The sequence below is a fragment of the Notolepis coatsorum genome, assembly GCF_963971535.1.
Source record: "Notolepis coatsorum genome assembly, chromosome: 3".
NCBI lineage: Eukaryota > Metazoa > Chordata > Actinopteri > Aulopiformes > Paralepididae > Notolepis > Notolepis coatsorum.
Window position 1 is genome coordinate 11,733,474 of NC_140167.1, and position 19,851 is coordinate 11,753,324.

Sequence of the window (19,851 nt, forward strand, 5' to 3'; positions counted from 1 at the left end):
CATAGGGGCCCCCCAGGGCTGTGTTCTGAGTCCCCTCCTCTACTCCCTGTACACACACGACTGTGTGGCTCAGCGGAGTAGCAATACAATCGTCAAATTTGCTGACGACACAGTGGTGGTGGGCCTGATCTCTGCCAACGACGAGAGGGCCTACCTGGAAGAGGTCAAGGTCCTGGCGGGATGGTGCCAGGAAAACAGCCTCTCCCTGAACGTCAGCAAAACAAAGGAGATGATTGTGGACTTCAGGAGGTCGGGGGTCAAGGACTACAGCCCCCTCAGCATCGACGGGGCACCGGTTGAGAGAGTCAACAGCTTCAAGTACCTCGGAGCCTACATATCCGAGGACTTGACATGGACCACACACATTAACAGTGTGGTGAAGAAGGCACGACAACGCCTCTACTTCCTCAGGCGCCTAAGGAAGTTCCAAGTCAGCCAGAAGATCCTTAAGAACTTCTACTCATGTACAATAGAGAGCATCTTGACCGGCAACATCACCTCCTGGTTTGGGAATAGCACTGCAAAAGACCAAAGCAGACTACAAAGAGTGACACGTTCAGCCGAACGCACAATTGGAGGGGGGCTCCCCACCCTCCAGAACATTTACTACAAGCGTTGCAAGGGCAAGGCTAAGAGAATCATTAAAGACTCCAGTCACCCGAACAACTGCCTCTTCGAACTGCTGCGGTCAGGCAAGCGATACAGGACTCTCAAGGCGAGCACAGAAAGACTCAGAAGTAGCTTCTATCCCCAGGCCATCAGGCTGCTAAACGAACAATGAATGAACACTACACAACAACAACCACCAAACGCACATAGCACACACATCCACACGCACACACTCACTTTAAACAAACACACTGTAGCACCCACTCCACACACTTTATAGCACACACCCACTTTAAACAAACACACTGTAGCACCCACTCCCCACACTTTATATTTATGGATGAAGGATTGCACTACAACTCGTACACCTTACTGTAAATTGTACCTAAAATTGTACCTCATCCCATTTCTGCTTTGCACTAGATAGTACTGTACATTAGTACACTGCATAGTATTGTGTATTGTATATTATATGGTAACTCAGAACATTGTACATATGTCTATACCGAACACTGTGACCTCATTTTCTTCTTCTAAATTCATGCTATATTATGTTATTATGTTATTTGATACTATCTTGTCTAGCACAGTCTCTGGAGCGTAACAGTAAGAAGCATTTTGTATGAAAGTATTCTGTACTTCTGTATGACAACTATTAAAGAACTTGAACTTGAACTTGAGAATAAGAGGTGATGGAGGAGGAAGGAGAATAAGAGGTGGAGGAGAATAAGAGGTGATGGAGGAGAATAAGAGGTGATGGAGGAGAATAAGAGGTGATGGAGGAGGAAGGAGAATAAGAAGTGATGGAGGAGGAAGGATAAGAGGTGATGGAGGAGAATAAGAAGTGATGGAGGAGGAAGGATAAGAGGTGATGGAGGAGAATAAGAAGTGATGGAGGAGGAAGGAGAAAAAGATGTGATGGAGGAGGAAGGAGAATAAGAAATGATGGAGGAGGAAGGATAAGAGGTGATGGAGGAGAATAAGAAGTGATGGAGGAGGAAGGAGAATAAGAGGTGATGGAGGAGGAAGGAGAATAAGAGGTGATGGAGGAGGAAGGAGAATAAGAAGTGATGGAGGAGGACAGAGAATAAGAGGTGATGGAGGAGAATAAGAAGTGATGGAGGAGGAAGGAACATTTGTATTGTTGCCATGATGGAAAAGGAACATCTTCGGTTTATTTTAGTTTATGAACCTTGGAAAGCGTCCACTAAATTATGTATGAGATAAGATAAGATATTCCTTTACAAGGTGCAGTATACACTAGTTGCAGTATACACAAGGTGCAGTATACACAAGGTGCAGTATACACTAGGTGCAGTATACACAAGGTGCAGTATACACTAGGTGCAGTATACACTAGTAGTTGCAGTATACACAAGGTGCAGTATACACTAGTTGCAGTATACACTAGGTGCAGTATACACAAGGTGCAGTATACACTAGGTGCAGTATACACAAGGTGCAGTATACACTAGGTGCAGTATACACAAGGTGCAGTATACACTAGGTGCAGTATACACTAGGTGCAGTATATACAAGGTGCAGTATACACTAGGTACAGTATATACAAGGTGCAGGATACACTAGGTGCAGTATATACAAGGTGCAGTATACACTCTGTGAAGTAGGTGCAGTATACACTAGGTGCAGTGGGTGCAGTATACACTAGGCGTGTTAACCCTATCACCACCAGTCAGTGACTCCACCAAATAACAAACTCAGCAAGATGAAATTACCTACCTGGGTTCCATCCTAGAGGCTAATCTTTCCTGTGACAAAATGGCATCCAATGTAATAAAAAAAAAAAGTCAACCAACGAACTCGATTCTTGTACCGGATCTCCTCTCTGGTAAACAAGAATACCCTGAAGACTCTGGTAGGAGCACTCATTCAAGGGTACTACGACTATGCTTGCACCTCATGGTACCAAAGCACCTCAAAGGCACTAAAAACAAAATTACAAACATCTCAAAACAAACTGGTCAGACTACTGCTTGACCTGACTCCTAGAACCCACCTCACCCCTGCCCACTTTGACAAACTAGGATGGCTTAGAGTAGACGACAGAGTACAGCAACTTGCAATGGGCCTGGTCTACAAGATACACTACACGACCAAGGTACCCATGTACATGTCAAAATAATCCCCAAAGGTCAGTGAATAAATACCACGATCACAACACCAGAGGGAGCTCCACAAATCATGTTAAACCCAGATTCGGCTCAAACAAGGGACTAAACACTTTTCGCAATTATGCCACATCAATGTGGAAGTACCCACTTTCAAAAACACTCTCAAAGAACACCTACGGGAGACTGCAATTCGAAACTGGCCCCTGCAAATGTCCTAACCCAACCCCCTCCAATGTACAGTAAATGACCAAGTATGGCTTTGTCAATATTCCAATGTACAGTGTCCCCCACCCACCCCCTACCCAACAATAATTGTATAGATGTAGCAGTACTGTCTATCTGTATGTCGTGTATGTTATGATGAATTGAAAATGGAGGACCCTGATGTAAACAAGACGAAAGTCTTTCTCTGGTCTGCATCCCCTTAACAATTGTATTGAGCTGTACTGTACTGTACCCATTCTGCAATCTGTTAATAAAGTTTTCAATCAATCAATCAATCAATCAACCAGGCCCTCCATGCGTCGGGCCTTGTTAACCCTATCATCACCTCACCTTCAGTGACTCCACCAGGCCCTCCATGCGTCGGGCCTTGTTAACCCTATCATCACCTCACCTTCAGTGACTCCACCAGGCCCTCCATGCGTCGGGCCTTCTTCTGACAGCTGCGCCTGTTCTCCTCCAGCTCCTCCCTGAGGTATGTGTCTCCATGCTGGATCTGACTGAGCTCCAGCAGGGCGCTGGTGAAGCCAGTCTTCAGCTCAGAGACCATGCCTTGGAGCTGAGGGGAGAGCAGGAGGAGTGAGACGTTAAGGCGCTCTCTCTTGATGCACTCTGGTGCACAATATATATAGATATGTAACGGTAACGGTTGTGACAACGTCACCTCAAACTTCGATGCCCCGAGGGAGTTTCGAACACGGGTCTCCCACGCAACACAGACCCCTATACCAAGAGGTGAATTCACTTCTTTGTACCGTGTCTATGCGTCTTTTGAGGATGTGAGAGTGAGTTTAACCCATAGCACCGCTACTCACCCCAGCCCTTCTTGACTGCACTTCACGATACCATCCGTTACATATATATATATATAAATATAGAGAGAGAGATAGATAGATAGATAAACAGATAGATAGATAGATAGATAGATAGATAGATAGATAGATAGATAGATAGATAGATAGATAGATAGATAGATAGATAGATAGATAGATAGCTATCATTTGTAATAAAACACAACATACATGTGCCATAATGAAAAAGGATAAGCGGTCAATGAAGAAACCCACTCCCATTGCCAAAAGAAGGTCTAACATGCCTATAAATACTATAGAAGTACACACTACAACTGTATTACATGGCCCATAATGGCCCCCAAACAGCATTGTCAACTTCAACAAACCCCTGCCCCATAGATAGATAGATAGATAGATAGATAGATAGATAGATAGATAGATAGATAGATAGATAGATAGATAGATAGATAGATAGATAGATAGATACTAAACTATCCCCCTAACGATGGTAGGCTACTATAGGCTTGTTAGTTAATGAGAGGAAAAGCAGACTGTACCTTAGAGATTTCATTGACAAGCTCCCCCTCTTGAGGCTTCATGACCTCTGCAGGGAGAACACAAACAACAAGCCTATATTGGCAAACATTCTGACATGATGTGCACACACAGACCAACAGGCTGTGTTTGTTTTTTCTTGCTTAGATTTATGAGCTGCCATTTTTAGGCAGGCTTCACTACACACTACACAACCCAGAGTTCCATTACTCCTCCTCACCGGGAACAGAGAAAGCATGTTCCCTGGTGCATTCATTCCACCCTCCAGAACTGGACCAGATTATGTATCAGGGGCACAATAGTCACAAAGGAGAGAGAAGTCAACCTCCTTTTTCTCACAGCGACTGAAGAGAACCGTTAACCTCTTCCAGACCAAATGGCCACAAAGATTATTATATATACATTCATTTTTTTTAAAGATAAACTGGTATAAAGTGAGTATAAAACACAAGGTTTTGGTTTAAAGGGATATTGAGAGGTGTCAGTGAACTATAGTGGCATTTATACTGCAGGCTACAACTATTAGGTTTAAAGAAAAACCGCACAATAGAAGTGTATTGTAAGCTGCAAACTGAAACATTTGATTATAGTGAATGATATCAAACCCTGTCATCATAATACAACAATTCTTTCCAAAAATTTATCAAATCGACATTTCAGACCATAAGCCTTGTTCGACATGTAGTGGCTTCGAATTGGGAGGGTGTGGTGGGAGGTGGGGTTGGGGTGTAAAACCGAATCTATTTTAGTATCTTTTTCGTCTATATTATAGGCTGTGTGTTTATTATAGTGCCTGCTCTGGGGTTTCCCTGCCAGCACCCCCCGCGAGGAGGAAGTAACGCGGCAGCCAGAGAGCTGGGCTCAACTCTGCGGTGGAAAATGGATGAAGAAGCCAAAATCCCTCCTTATAAGTAAGTGACAGAAGGGGAGAGACAAGTCAGCGAAAATAACGCATAAAAAGAAATAAAGCAATGGCTGACGATTTTAAGAAATCAATAAACGACTTAGATTACCCTCATGTGCAATTACATATATTCAAGGATCCATTGTAATAAAGTCTCCCCAAAAGGAGGCTAATCTCAGCCCACTTTACTGAAATGAAAAGTGCATAGGAAAGTATATTCGAGTATCCCAGCAGCTCGTTAGACTATCTCACTGCAAAGCCATTGTTGTGTGAGTATGGGAAGAGAGCCCCGATGATAGTTACCTCTACTCTACTACAGCGATAAACAATGTAATCGATAATAATCTAAACAGCAACACTGGGAATAGCTAGAGTCAGAGCACCGAGAGAGACAGAGCAGGTGGAAAAAGCGAAATCAACTCACCTCTATTATTAGTTATTCAATATGGCCAGTTCGGTCATTTGTAAGTAACAATCCAAGTGCAAGATTTGAGAGTTAATAATCCAAGAAATGCTGCACTCTCTCTCCCGGTAATGAAAAGCACTTCATTCATTCAGCCTTGGGCGGTGTGGTGGTGCATTGTGCAGAGAGACTGCAGACACAGCAGCGGTCTGTCCTGCAGGCAACTCACCCTCGGGTAGCCTACTGTACGTCTGTGCAAGGTGAGCGATTTCTATTGAAGATGTACAGTAGCGATAAGATAACCTATAGTTGAAAATGGGGGACCCTGATGTAAACTAGACGAAAGTCTTTCTCTGGTCTGCAGCCCCTTAACAATTGTGTGTATTGAGCCGTACTGTATTGTACCCATTCTGCAATCTTTTAAATAAAATGTTCAATCAATCAATCAATAGTAGGCCCACGCGTGAGCCCACGTAACTAGTAATTAATATCTAAATGTTTTTTGTTTTTGTATTGCCTAACCGTTACTTTTGATAGTTAAATAATACACACGTATTAGTTTTTATTAATTAATTTATTTTAATATTTTTGCTGAATATTTTCCTTGTTATGTCTTTTTATTTTTTTACTTTTTTTTAAAACAATTTTTTTTTTTACTGTTTGTTGGGATTGTTCATAAAGGTTCATGATTGATTGATTGAACATTTTATTAACAGATTGCAGAATGGGTACACTACAGATACAGTACGGCTCAATACACACAATTGTTAACCCTTTCACTGCCGCACACTACCAAAACGGTTAACCCTTTCACTGCGACAATACACAGAAGGTTAACCCTTTCACTGCCGCACACTACCAAAACGGTTAACCCTTTCACTGTGACAATACACAGAAGGTTAAGGTGTGATAGTAAAGGGTTAACCCTCTGTCGTGCGGCAGTGAAAGGGCTGCTAGTGAGTAGTGAGTGCACCGCACCGCAGGGACATGCCGGGTGATAAATCGAGCGGAACCTAATGTAGACTTGTTTTTCAAAGAGGCGTGGCTTCGCACAGTGCCGCGATCTCATTGGCTCGTGGATCCTCCTCGTTTTTAAATCGTAGTACCAGTTCCAGCTGTCAAAACAGCTCACAGGAGACGTGCGTGTCTGGTAAGAAACAAAGATTACGATCTTAATCTTTAAATTTTTTGCTCAATAATTTAACTAGGCATTTCGATAAGCTATTTATCTTTACGCATAGAAAGTCTCGATTCTTTTCGACTTTGCTTCCCTCCTCTCACGAGCCTAGAGCTAACGTACAGCTAGCTCACGTTAGCTTAGCCTCTAGCAAGCCATTCAGCAGCATGTCTGATTGATTGGAAACTTTATTAACAGATTGCAGAATGGGTACAATACAGTACAGCTCAATACACACAATTGTTAAGGGGATGCAGATCAGAGAGACTTTCGTCTTTTTACATCAGGGTCCCCCATTTTCAATTCATCATATGACATACAGATAGACAGTACATCATGATTCACGTGCCATAATTATGCAACATTCATGTAATGTAAGGTTATTATAACGGTTATAACTGTTTGCTATGCTTACACTAGAGTATATTATTACATTGGTATACCGGGGTATTTCATTCATTGTTTAACCGTTAGTGTTTTGGTTGTCTGTGTGATTAACCGTTTCGACACTTCCTTGTCAGTGTGTGTCCCTTGACATTCTTCTGTCAGACAACAAGCCATGAGGACCAGTGAGTTTGACTCTTCATCTGACGAGGAGAATGTAGGAGAGGAGCAGCTGACGCCATTCCACATCTCCTGGCAAGTTTGTGTGTTCTTGTGTTCGTTCGGGGGGAAGCGTTATTTGATTGATTGATTGATTGGAAAAAAAACGTTATTAACAGATTGCAGAATGGGTACAATACAGTACGGCTCAATACACACAATTGTTAAGGGGCTGCAGACCAGAAAAATACTTTCGTCTTGTTTACATCAGGGTCCCCCATTTTCAATTCATCAAGATATTTATGACATACATGACATACAAATATACAGTACTGTTTAAGAGAAAGAGATCATAAAAAAATATATACAAGAAGCTGTACATTTGGGGGGGGGGTTAGGACATTTACCGGGGCCAGTTTCGAATTGCAGCCACCCGTAGGTGCTCTTTGAGAGCGGTTTTGAAGGCGGGTAGGGATTCACATTATTTTACAGCTTTGGGTAGGGCGTTCCACATTGTTGTGGCATAATTGCGAAATGTGTTTAGTCCCTTGTTTGAGCCGAATCTGGGTTGAACATGATTTGTGGAACTCCCTCTGGTGTTGTGGTCATGGAATTTACTGACCTTTAGGAAGTATTTCGACATGTACATGGGTATCTTAGTGGTGTAGTGTATCTTGTAGACCAGGCCCATTGCAAGTTGCTGTACTCTGTCGTCTACTCTAAGGCTAAACCATCCTAGGTTGTCAAAATGGGCAGGGGTGAGGTGGGTTTTAGGAGTAAGGTCAAGCAGTAGTCTGACCAGTTTGTTTTGTGATGTTACTTTGTTTTGTAGTCTTGTTTTTAGGGCCTTTGAGGTGCTTTGGTACCATGAGGTGCAAGCATAGTCGTAGTACCCTTGAATGAGTGCTCCTGTTAGTCTTCAAGGTATTCTTGTTTACCAGAGAGGAGATCCGGTACAAGAATCATGTTCGTTGGTTGACTTTTTTGATTACATTGGTTGCCATTTTGTCACAGGAAAGATTTGCCTCTAGGATGGAACCCAGGTAGGTAATTTCATCTTTCCTTGTGACAATATTGTCACCCACTGTAACAGAGAAGCTGTTGGCCTTGCTGAGTTTGTTATTTGATCCAAAGATAATGGACTCTGTTTTACCCAGGTGTAATGATATAGTTTGTTATCATCGAGCCAGGTGCAGATTCTGCCGAGTTCAGAGCTGAGGGCTTTTTCAACCTACAACTTGTCCCTGTCAGAGACCAGCAGGGCTGAGTCGTCCGTGAACAGGAACAAGTTGCAGTCACAAGCTGATGACATGTAATTTGCATAAATTGGTAACGGTCCTAGTATACTTCCTTGTGGAACACCACAGCTCACTGGGAGGGGTGGGGGGGGGGGGGCAGTGTACTGTTTACCTCCACCACCTGTTCTCTCCCCTCCAGGTAGGATTTCATCCAGCTTACTGATGAACTATCAAAACCAATTGCTTTTAGCTTGTCAATCAGAATGGAGTGATTGACAGTGTCGAAAGCCTTTTGTAGGTCCAGCATGACCACCATGCCACAGTATTTGCCCCAATTGCCCGTGTCCACCTCTTGTTTGATGTGGTCGTTCAAATAGAGAAGGCATGTGTGTCAGTGGAGTGGGATGTTCTGAAGCCAGATTGGAATTTGTAGATTAGCTTTTTTTCCGCAAGGTACTTTTCGACCTGTTCATAGACTATTTTTTCCATAACTTTCGAGATGGAGGTAAGAATAGAAACAGGGCGGTAGTTGCCTGGGTCTAATTTGCTGCCTTTTTTGTGCAGGGGGTCACTCTCGCAATTTTGAAGTCTTTGGGGACGTATCCCTGTTTTATGGAGAGGTTTATTATGTGGGTGATGACTGGGGTGATGGTGGCTGCTGAGTCTCTGAGGAATTTGGAGGGGATATTGTCATGGCCAGTGGCCTTGTTAGGTTGGAGGGCGCTCAGTTCTTTGAGCACCTCAGCTGTTACCATTTCGAGTTTGAAGTCGTCTTTGCGAACCCCTAGGTTTTTGTAGACTGCTAGGATGTGTTCTACCCCAAAATGCCCAGAGTGGGAGGGTAGTTTATTAACCAGTGTTGTGGGTATGTTTGTAAAGAAAATGTTTAAGTAATTGGCCACATCCAGCTTGTCTGTGATGAGTGTCTTTATGTTGATGTTTGTAAATCTGGTTTTTAGTTTTTTACTAATAATAAATAATAATAATACATTTTATTTGTATAGCACTTCTCAAGAACCCGAAGTCGCTGACAGTAGGCATAGAAACAAAGAAACAAAAAGGAACATAAGACCTCAGGGGAAACGGGGAAACCACATGAGATACACAGAAACATAAAGCCACAGTAACAAACATCAAAACAGGTTGGGGGGGGGGCTAGGGAGAACAGGTGGGTTTTGAGGCGGGATTTGAAGGTGGAGAGTGTACTGCACCCTAGTTGGTGGTTGAGTAATTTCCAAAGTTCAGGGGGTTTGTTTTTGGGTATATCCGCGGTCGATTATCTTGCTATTACATTACTAATATATTTGTATTGTTGTCGAGTGATGTAATGGTCTAGTTTTCACACACGATTAACTTCTCTGGCTGCTGAGAACGTATATTCGTATTTCCTGGTGGCATTGGACCGGCCCGCGAAGACCGATGTTGTGTGTGTGAGAAAGAAGTAAATAAGTATACGTAACAGTATTTGTATTATGTTATATTATTTGTGTATGAGGACCCCAGGAATAAATTTGACAGCTAACAGGGATCCTAATAAAACATAAACAGAGATATTTCAGAACTGGCACTGCATAGAGAGAAGTTTATTAGCAATTACATGATCAAAGCTTGTTTATATTTTGGAAATGCTTTGTTTTGACATTTTCAGGAGAAGGCAAAATCCCTTAGTATCCATGTTTTTTAACGCTGTCAAAGGCATCTGAAGATGGTGTTGATGTGAATGTTGTTTTGTTTTTCCTCAAGGTTACCCTTGTCTGTGGTAGAGTGCTCCCAGTTTCTTGGAATATGTCCGTTGCCAGGTAATGAAAAGCTGAGTCCCATTGAAGTGATTCTGAGATATTTTTATTTATGTATTTATTTAGTAAAAACCATTTAGTATCATAGGGGTATTTTCCAGGTTGATCTAGTAGTGAACAATGGGAAATCAACAATATATTTAAAGATATTTAAACTAACAGTTTTTGTATGGAGGATACACAGCCCAATGACATCAGCTCAGACAGAACTGTGGGCAGGTATATTGAATAAACATGTATAAAATGTACATCATACAAGTACAGTACAATGAACATAGGTTTGGCATCCAGCCAGAGTGCAAATGTAACAGTAAAGTGCAATAGTAATATACAATGTTCAGGTGATTTAAACAGGGTATAAAATATATAAATTAGTGCTACCAAGTGTAGTGCTAATCAGATGTATGTACAGAGTTGTTTAATATGAACAGTGATAAAGACAGTATGGTAGTAGTCACCCAGCAGCGTAACTAGTAAGAGTAGGATAGTTAATAGTATTTACAGATATGTAAAAGGGTTATGTGCAGGTGTGTACAGACGGGTGTGGATTGATATATATATGGTGAGAATGAATAAATAAATATATATATATATACGGTATATACATAATTGTTGTACATGCTATCATACCTAATCATTTACCATCTACTCACCAGGCTGGCCTTGTATGCATCAGTCAGGCTCTAATGCTAACTAATACCTTGGTCAAAAGTATCAATTCCATATTGCTGACTGAATACATCCTGTCCCATTTGTGAATATATTACACTTTAGAATAGTTTATATATATATATATATAATACAAAAAAAAAGAAGAATCAGAATCAAATAATTAGTTGGGTCGACCCGTTTACACCCCCCCCCTCCCCCCTCGACTCATAACACACTTTTGTTTGGTCTGACTTTTTTTAGGATGCAAATTCAAAGATGTCCGAAGAAATCTGCAGAGAGATGTCGGTAGGTGACCTCATTTTGTTCCTGGATGAGATGCTTAGAGGTGCACTTTCTGCTGACCACAGTGACCAGTGATGGATGCCTGGGTATCGGATGTCGTCCTTCACACTGTCTCTGCAGCAGGAGCCCGATCCTTCAGGATCATGAAATAGTATTCGGCTAGTCATATGTGGGCTTTACAAATACCAAGTATGGGGTATCTGCGGGGTATTAAAAAGTCTTAAATAATACTAAATATAAGGCCTTAACAGGTATTAAAGTCTTAATTTGCACAGGTATTACATTTTGGCTGTTGGGAGATTACATAATATTAAATATATTAAATGTTTTTGTATTGAAGTCGTCGTTTTTTTGCGGGGCTACCAGGAGCTTGGTGTGTCTGGCGAGAGCTTGTGTGGAACGGGCACAGCCGCCAGTTCAGTGTCGCTATGCGTTTTTTTTTTTTTGCTAGTATGGTCGTGAAATTTAGTGTATTAAGTGGTATTAAAAAGTCTTAAATTGAACTTGTTGAAACCTGCACAATAACCTGTTATAGATATTACATACTTTTCTTGTGGAATGTTCTGTTATGTAAAAGAAAAGGGTCATGAATGATTGGTTGATCGCCAACTCTCCGCACGTCTCTCCCCGTCAGAGGAGCTCCAGAACCAGGGGGTGCAGGACGTGTTTGTGTTCTGCACCAGAGGGGAGCTCCACAAGTACAGAGTGCCCGCCCTCCTGGAGGCCTACCAGCAGCGGGGCTTCACGGTGCACCACCTGCCCTTCCCTGACGGGGGCGCTCCCGAGCTGGAGCAGTGCTGCCGCATCCTGGAGGAGCTTCAGTCCAACCTGCAGAACAACAGGAAGACCGTGATCCAGTGAGTGTCGCAGGGTTCGCACAAGGTCCTTGAAGTGCTGCTTAACGTGCTTGATAAAAAAAATAATAATAATAAAAAGGCCAATGCCTGGAATTCCTTGAAAACAGCTAAACAAAATTAACAAGGTGCTTAAAAAGTCCTTGAAATTCAAATCAACCAATCAACCATTCACATTGAAAGTTTGGTTCATCCATGGTAATACTGTTCTTTTATTTTATAATATTTTTTTTAAAGTGTAACTAATTGTCGGAAATTGGTTTTAAGCCATAAATATTGGATCTGATTTTTCTTTTCTTTTTTTTTTATAAAAAAAAAAAAAACAGCATTTAAAAGTTAATTGTATCCTTTTAAATGCCCTTTTAAAATGAAAAATAGTGCTTAGGAAAGGACTTGAAAGTCCTTGAATTTCATTTTGCAATGTCTGTGGGAACCCTGGTGTCGAGTAGAGCCGGGCGATTAATCCAGTTTAAATTATGATTTTGTCTTCCCACGATCATGAAAACGAAATAATCCAGATCAAACGATTATTGTGCCGCATGAATGCAGCGCACTCTTCCTTCACAGCAATGCCCCCCCCCCCCCCCCCCCCCTCTCCAGCCCAAATAGTAGTTTTGAGAGGGGAGAGGCAGCCACGGCACGTTTCTCCAGTTATTAACTTGTAGAAGACTAGACGGCAGAAAGGCAGCCTTGGGTCGAGAAGAAAGGTCAAACTAATTCAGTCGTCGTCATACAACATTGTCAAATCAATGAGTAATCGTGTTTTAATAATCGTGATTTCAATATCAATCAAAATAACGTGATTGTTATTTTTGCCATAATCGGGCAGCGCTAGTGTCGAGTCAAACCAAGGAGGATAAATGGAGGAGATGTCACTACTGTCATATCTCGTCGTATCCTGTGAAAAATTGGGGTGTATGTAACACAGTTAAATTAGAAACACTCCACCAGCACAGTCTGAGCATGTGCCGTTCCCTGTTTCCCGTTAGGTGCCTTATTGGTGACTTAGCCTTAGGGTTAACGCTTTCACTACCTCATGGTTAACCATCTTCTGTAGTGTGGTAGTGAAAGGGTCAAATACCAAGTGAAAATGCGCTCCTTGTAGAAAATGGGATATCCAGCATGCTTCCTTGGTGCTCTGCCAAAAACGACTGTAAGCAGACTATGATACACATGGTTGATTGATTGATTGATTGAAAACTTTATTAACAGATTGCAGAATGGGTACAATACAGTACAGCTCAATACACACAATTGTTAAGGGGATGCAGACCAGAGAAAGACTTTCGTCTTGTTTCCACCAGGGTCCCCCATTTTCAATTCATCAGGACATATATGACATACATGACATACAGATAGTCAGTACTGCTACATCTATACATTTATGACATACCAGATTTGCAAATACAGTACTGTTTGTGATACAGAAGGAGTCAAGAAAGGGGAGTATATACATTTGACGTAGAAACTGTACATTGTAGGAGGTTGGGTGGGGGGGGTTGGGTACACTGGGATATTGACAACCATACTGGGTAATTTACATTGGGGGGGGGAGGGGGGGGGGGCACACTGTATAAACAAGCAAAACTGTACATTGAGGGGGGGAGACTCTGTACAAACAAACAAAATTGTACATTGGACTATTGACAAAACCATACTAGGTAAATGACTGTACATTGGAGGGGGTTGGGTTAGGATATTTACAGGGGCCAGTGTTGAATTGCAGTCTCCCGTAGGTGTCTCTTGAGAGGTTTTGAAAGTGGGTAGTGATCCACATTCCTTTACAGCTTTGGGTAGGGCGTTCCACATTGATGTGGCATAATTGCGAAACGTGTTTAGTCCCTTATTTGAGCCGAATCTGGGTTTAACATGATTTGTGGAGCTCCCTCTGGTGTTGTGATCGTGGTATTCACTGACCTTTGGGAAGTATTTTGCCATGTACATGGGTACCTTGGTCGTGTAGTGTATCTTGTAGACCAGGCCCATTGCAAGTTGCTGTACTCTGTCATCTACTCTAAGCCATCCTAGGTTGTCAAAGTGGGCAGGGGTGAGGTGGGTTCTAGGAGTAAGGTCAAGCAGTAGTCTGACCAGTTTGTTTTGAGATGTTTGTAATTTTGTTTTTAGCGCCTTTGAGGTGCTTTGGTACCATGAGGTGCAAGCATAGTCGTAGTACCCCTGAATGAGTGCTCCTGCCAGAGTCTTCAGGGTATTCTTGTTTACCAGAGAGGAGATCCGGTACAAGAATCGAGTTCGTTGGTTGACTTTTTTTATTACATTGGATGCCATTTTGTCACAGGAGAGATTAGCCTCTAGGATGGAACCCAGGTAGGTAATTTCATCTTTCCTTGTGACAATATTGTCACCCACTGTAACTGAGAAGCCGTCGGTCTTGCTGAGTTTGTTATTTGAACCGAAGAGAATGGACTCTGTTTTGCCCATGTGTAATGATAGTTTGTTATCAGCGAGCCATATGCAGATTCTGCCTAGTTCCGAGCTGAGGGTTTTTTCAACCTGTAACTTGTTCTTGTCAGAGACCAGCAGGGCTGAGTCGTCCGCAAACAGGAACAAGTTGCAGTCACAAGCTGACGACATGTCATTTGCATAAATTAGGAACAGTAGCGGTCCTAGTATGGGAATAGGTGACACTCAAAAAGATACTTTAATTCAGTTATTAAGGGTGCTTTAGATCAAAAATGTATGTAGAGTATAATCTTTATCATTTATAAAAATTAAGAAAATACACCCACATAGCTTTTAGAAAGTTGCGGAATAAAAGTATTGCAAATACTGCGCACTGCCAGACCGCTCCACGTTGCAAATCGTGATCCTCTAAGAGCGCCGTAGCGACCGTCTAACTCTCCGTCCCACGTGACGTCAACTCCACATTCTCCACATTCCCCACATTCCCCACATTCAGACCAAATAAGAAAAAGAACATTCTTACTGTCCTTTACTACAGGGTATCTGCTGGGTATTAAGACGTCTTTTAGAGTATTAAATTCATATTTCTCAATTTACATTTTGGGGCAGACTACATTAAATATATTAAATGTTTTTGTATTCAAGTGGTTGTTTTTTTTGCTGGGCCACCATGAGCTTGGTGCGTTGGAGAGCTTGTATGGAACGTGGAGCGTTTAAATTGTGCAAACAGTTCAGTGTCTTTTGTTTCTTTTGTTTTGTTTTATTTTGATAGTATGGTCATAAAATTGGTACATTTTGCTTTAAGTGGTATTAAATAGGTCTTAAAAAGTCTTGAATTTAACTTGTTGAAACCTGAAGATACCCTGTACTATTATATACCTTACTACTATGCGACTATTCTTATACTACTCCCTATCATGCTAATATGTCTATACTACTATGCACTCAGAGTAGGGTGACCAGGTGTCCCCCTTTTGGTTGTACTGTCCCACCATTTGACCGAACGTCCCACATATTGAGAGGATGTCCCTCTTTTTGAAGCAAAAAAAAAAAACATTGGTCTCGGTGAAGACCATGTTATTCTAATAAAAAAAAATTACATTATCTATCTGTCCCACTTTGTCCCACCAAAATCTTACTGTTGTCCTGCTTTTGGACTTTTTGCATCTGGTCACCCTAACTCAGAGTGTAACTCTCAAGTTCAACACTATTGACCCTTAGCTGTCAGAGATGTACCCTTCCCGCTGACTTGTTGTTCACAATTTGGAAGTCTCGTTGGATAAAAGCGTCCGCTAAATCAGTGGTTCCCAAAGTTGGGGTCGCGACCCAAAGGTGGGCCGCGAGCAGCCACGGGTGGGCTGAGATGATTTAAAAAAAATAAAAATAAAACAAAAAAAAATTTAAAAAAAATATTTTTTAATTTTTAATTTTTTAATTTTAATTTTTTTTTGTCAGGTCACTGAACTTAGAAGCAGGCCAGGACAGTGTTTCTAGTTGTATTCTAAAATGTGACTATATGGTTTTATATTAACTTAATAAATAAACAAAAACGAAAAATCTACTTATTTCAACAAACATTTCAAACTAAATAACAGATTATGCTCATAAAACGCTGAAAACAACCGAAGCAACAATAGTATTTTAATGAGGCTATTATTATTATCATTATTATTTTGCAACAAGTTAGCCCTCTCATAAATAGCACATATAAATGAATAACTAACTTGAACTAACTTAATAGGATTTAAGTGATATTTGGCTTAAAAAATCGGTCGCCTGGCAAAAAAAAAGAAAAAAAAAGCCTGACGATGTGCATTGGGCCACGGCTCTCTGACGCCTTATTTTCTGGGCCCTGGCCTGAAAAGTTTGGGAACCCCTGCGCTAAATGACTAAATGTAAATGTATTCATCAGAGAACGCTGTGCTATAACGAGAGGATCCCCCAGAGGCTGCGTTCTCCTCTCACACAGCTGAACAGTGTTCCCCTTTGAGCATCATGATCATGTTGTGTTTCTAACTGATGTTCCTGTTTCTCCTCTCAGCTGTTATGGAGGCCTGGGACGCTCTGGGCTAAGTAAGGATCATTTATTTATTTTTTATTTATGAATATTCTTCTGTCTTGTTTTTTTTTGTTTTTGTTCTGTGAACATGACTTATCTTCCAGGGATGTTACTTTTACTGATTCATTAGGGCGTCATAGCAGCATGGGGGGGGGGGAGGTACAGGTATGGGCAGGGTAATGGAAGAAATACATAAATATAGTCAATAAAATTAGATCTGAATATAAAAATATGAGAAATGTACAGTGTAAACTATAAAATGAAATCTGAATGAAAATATTAGGAAAGAATAAATGGTGTAAACAAAGCTGCAGATGAGGGTCTGTATGCCGGTTATATTGTACGTTTGTTACAATAGAATAAATATAGGCAATAGATAAAAGAAAATGTAATCTGAATATTTGTTGTTGGCAAATACCGATTGCTGTTTTCCTGTCCTGATCCTGTCCCCTTGTCTTCAGTTGCCGCATGTCTGCTGCTCCAGCTGTCCGTAACCATGACGGCAAACAAAGCCATCGAGATCCTCCGGGAGCTCAGGGGGGTTGGAGCGATACAGACCGTAAAGGTCAGAAACGTCTGCTGTTCATCCTCTCCGGGTCTTCGATCAAACCTGTTTTTGGTTACTGCGTCGTTGGTAGAAGCTTGACCCCCCCATTGGAAGCGCTCTCCGTGGCTGATCAATATGATGTTGAGAACACAACGGAGGCCTTGCACAGAATGTTTGTGTGGTTATCTTTCCTCCAACATGACTGCCTGACACCATTGTTTTGTACCTGGCAATGGAAGAGACGATGGGTGATATGTGTAATGTGAGAAATATACCAACAAAAACGTAATAATTTGGTGTCTTATTACTGGATCTTGTAGCCAAGTCACAGTGGAACAGTAACATCATGCTTTTCCAGTGTTTTGCCAGTGCACATAAATTAGGCTTTTTCTTTCAAAAGTGGTTACTAGTGGTTACAGGCGGCCATACTGGAAGAAAGATAACGACACAAACATTCCGTGCAAGGCCTTTATTGTGTTGCATCATTCTATCACGTCACAAGCGCTGTAACTTGTGTACATTTCATTATTCTGCCAGAGGCACCTTTCTTTGAATCTGAACAAAAGAAACGTAACAAAATTAGCATTCTGAACTGCGTAATGGATTTATGACTATTAACGATTTTAATCGAAATTTCATTTTCATTTCAAACCTTTATTTAAACTCAAAAGGCAACTGAGGTTTCAATAATTTAGTCGTGTCTAGTGTACATACAGAAATAATTAGAAGACAAAAAAATATATAGAACTTTATATATATATACTTCTTATATATATATATATATAGAACCTTTCAAAATAATTCTGTTGCTAAGGAGAAGCAACTCAAGCCCAAGTGTATTTCCTGTCGGCTAGCAAAAGCTACAACGGGGTCCAAGATGGAATGTTTATGAAAAGGTCTGTGTATACATTGCGTTGAAACTGTTGCCTTCGGAGTCTATGTATACAGTGGATGTCGCTGACCTCTTGACCTTCTCTCCCCCGTAGCAATACAACTTCCTCCACGAGTTCCGGGACAAGTACACGGCCCACCAGGAGAGCAGAGAGGCCCCGACAGAACGACCGGTGTCCCGGTGATCTCGCCGAGACCCATGCGGATTTCACCACGAATGCGTTACGCCTACCGTACAGAAACACTTGATCTCTTTAGTCTTCTCTCAGTTCATTTTGTGATTATGTGTGAGATATAATTGTATTATATCTGATGATTGCACTTTAAAAAGAATATTTAGACTCTTTAATATATAACTTTTTCGAGTACGTGGACTTTTTTTTTGTGTCTAATCTGCTTTTGGAATCAACATTTTTGAAAGGAAAGAAAATCAGTGAGGAAAGTTTGTTGCCGTTATTTACCATCATGTTTATGTTCAGAGTTCCAGCAAATATTGACCAATTCAAAATAATACATTTGAAGGGGAAGGGGGGGGGGGGGGGGCTTTTGAGAAAATAGTGTTCTTAAGAATAAGAACTGAAGACGGGTCAACCAAAAAAAGGAATGAGGTCATCCACCTGACTGTGTTTGTGTTCCGGTGTTAGCCTGTTTCTGCTCAGGGCTGAACTGTGATTGGGCTGGATCTCCATAGATCTGCTCAGGGCTGAACTGTGATTGGGCTGGATCTCCATAGATCTGCTCAGGGCTGAACTGTGATTGGGCTGGATCTCCATAGATCTGCTCAGGGCTGAACTGTGATTGGGCTGGATCTGCATAGATCTGGCGTCTCCAGCGTTTGAATGAGGTGAGCCGCTGGTTTCCTGGGAATAAAGCCTTCATTTGCTCTCAATCTCGAAGCACAGCTTTCTACTTCTTGCACTAGATCTTACCCAAGTGCAAACAACCACATCCTTTCTCGCCCCTACCTGTATATTTACTATCATTTCCCTAAGTTGATTAATAAAGTGTCTACATATCTGTTCACGTTGATGTTTTATATCCTACTACAGTATTAGGAGACGCTACTTTTGTCAAGTTGAAGGGAAAATCCACCCTAATGTAGAATTCACGTTATTTCTGTAATATTGTACAGCTGAATTTCTGAATAGGAACAGGTCTGGAGTACAAGAGACAGGACTTTAGTGATGATGTCATCAAGAGACACATTCTGGAGCTGCTCCATAGACTAATGGAACGACGTCAAGGACACTATGACGGTAACTAGGGATGTCCGAAATTATCGGCCGATATGGGCATTAAAATGTGATATTGGAAAGTCTCGGTTTTTTACATTTATTTCACCTTTATTTACCCAAGCAAGTAAGAACAAATTCTGATTTTATTTATTGTCAAGTATGCATAATGTTGTGTTAATTCCATGACAAGATATATGTAATGGATAATGTATAGCTACGAGGTCATTGTCGCAAAATAATTGACCGACACTGCGTTCTGGAACACAGAGGCGCCGCGCCGAGGTGTTCTAAACGCAGTGAAGGTCAATTATTTTGCGACTGACAGGAGTATATCTATACATTATCCCGCTTATTACATGGCTAACTTACTAACTATATACGTAATTCATTTTACACCATCGACAAGACGAGATCAAATGCAGACGCGGTTGTTCTTGATGATTTTGATGAGTTTTTTTAAGACTGAAAATAAAACATTTACTATTCCAAATGCGATGTAGAAAACAGTTTGACGCTG

At 41.4% G+C, this 19,851-nt stretch overlaps 1 protein-coding gene across 1 annotated transcript; it reads left to right on the forward strand.

Moving 5' to 3' along the window:
- The first annotated feature begins 6,698 nt into the window (after window positions 1-6,698).
- On the forward strand, window positions 6,699-18,615 carry cdkn3 (cyclin dependent kinase inhibitor 3). Its single transcript, XM_084310102.1, has 8 exons — window positions 6,699-6,769; window positions 7,318-7,435; window positions 10,321-10,376; window positions 11,286-11,330; window positions 11,962-12,184; window positions 16,644-16,675; window positions 17,123-17,226; window positions 18,195-18,615. Exons 2-8 carry the CDS (start codon window positions 7,356-7,358, stop codon window positions 18,282-18,284), a joined length of 630 nt encoding a protein of 209 aa, XP_084166228.1. The 5' UTR covers window positions 6,699-6,769; window positions 7,318-7,355; the 3' UTR covers window positions 18,285-18,615.
- The last annotated feature ends 1,236 nt before the right edge of the window (window positions 18,616-19,851 follow it).

Excerpts from the sequence above, each read along its gene's own strand:
- cdkn3 (XM_084310102.1), top strand. The coding sequence starts at position 7,356 with ATGAGGACCAGTGAGTTTGACTCTTCATCTGACGAGGAGAATGTAGGA. Across the intron at positions 7,436-10,320 it reads ACGCCATTCCACATCTCCTG|GTTACCCTTGTCTGTGGTAG; the intron begins GCAAGTTTGTGT and ends TTTTTCCTCAAG. Across the intron at positions 10,377-11,285 it reads TGGAATATGTCCGTTGCCAG|GATGCAAATTCAAAGATGTC; the intron begins GTAATGAAAAGC and ends GACTTTTTTTAG.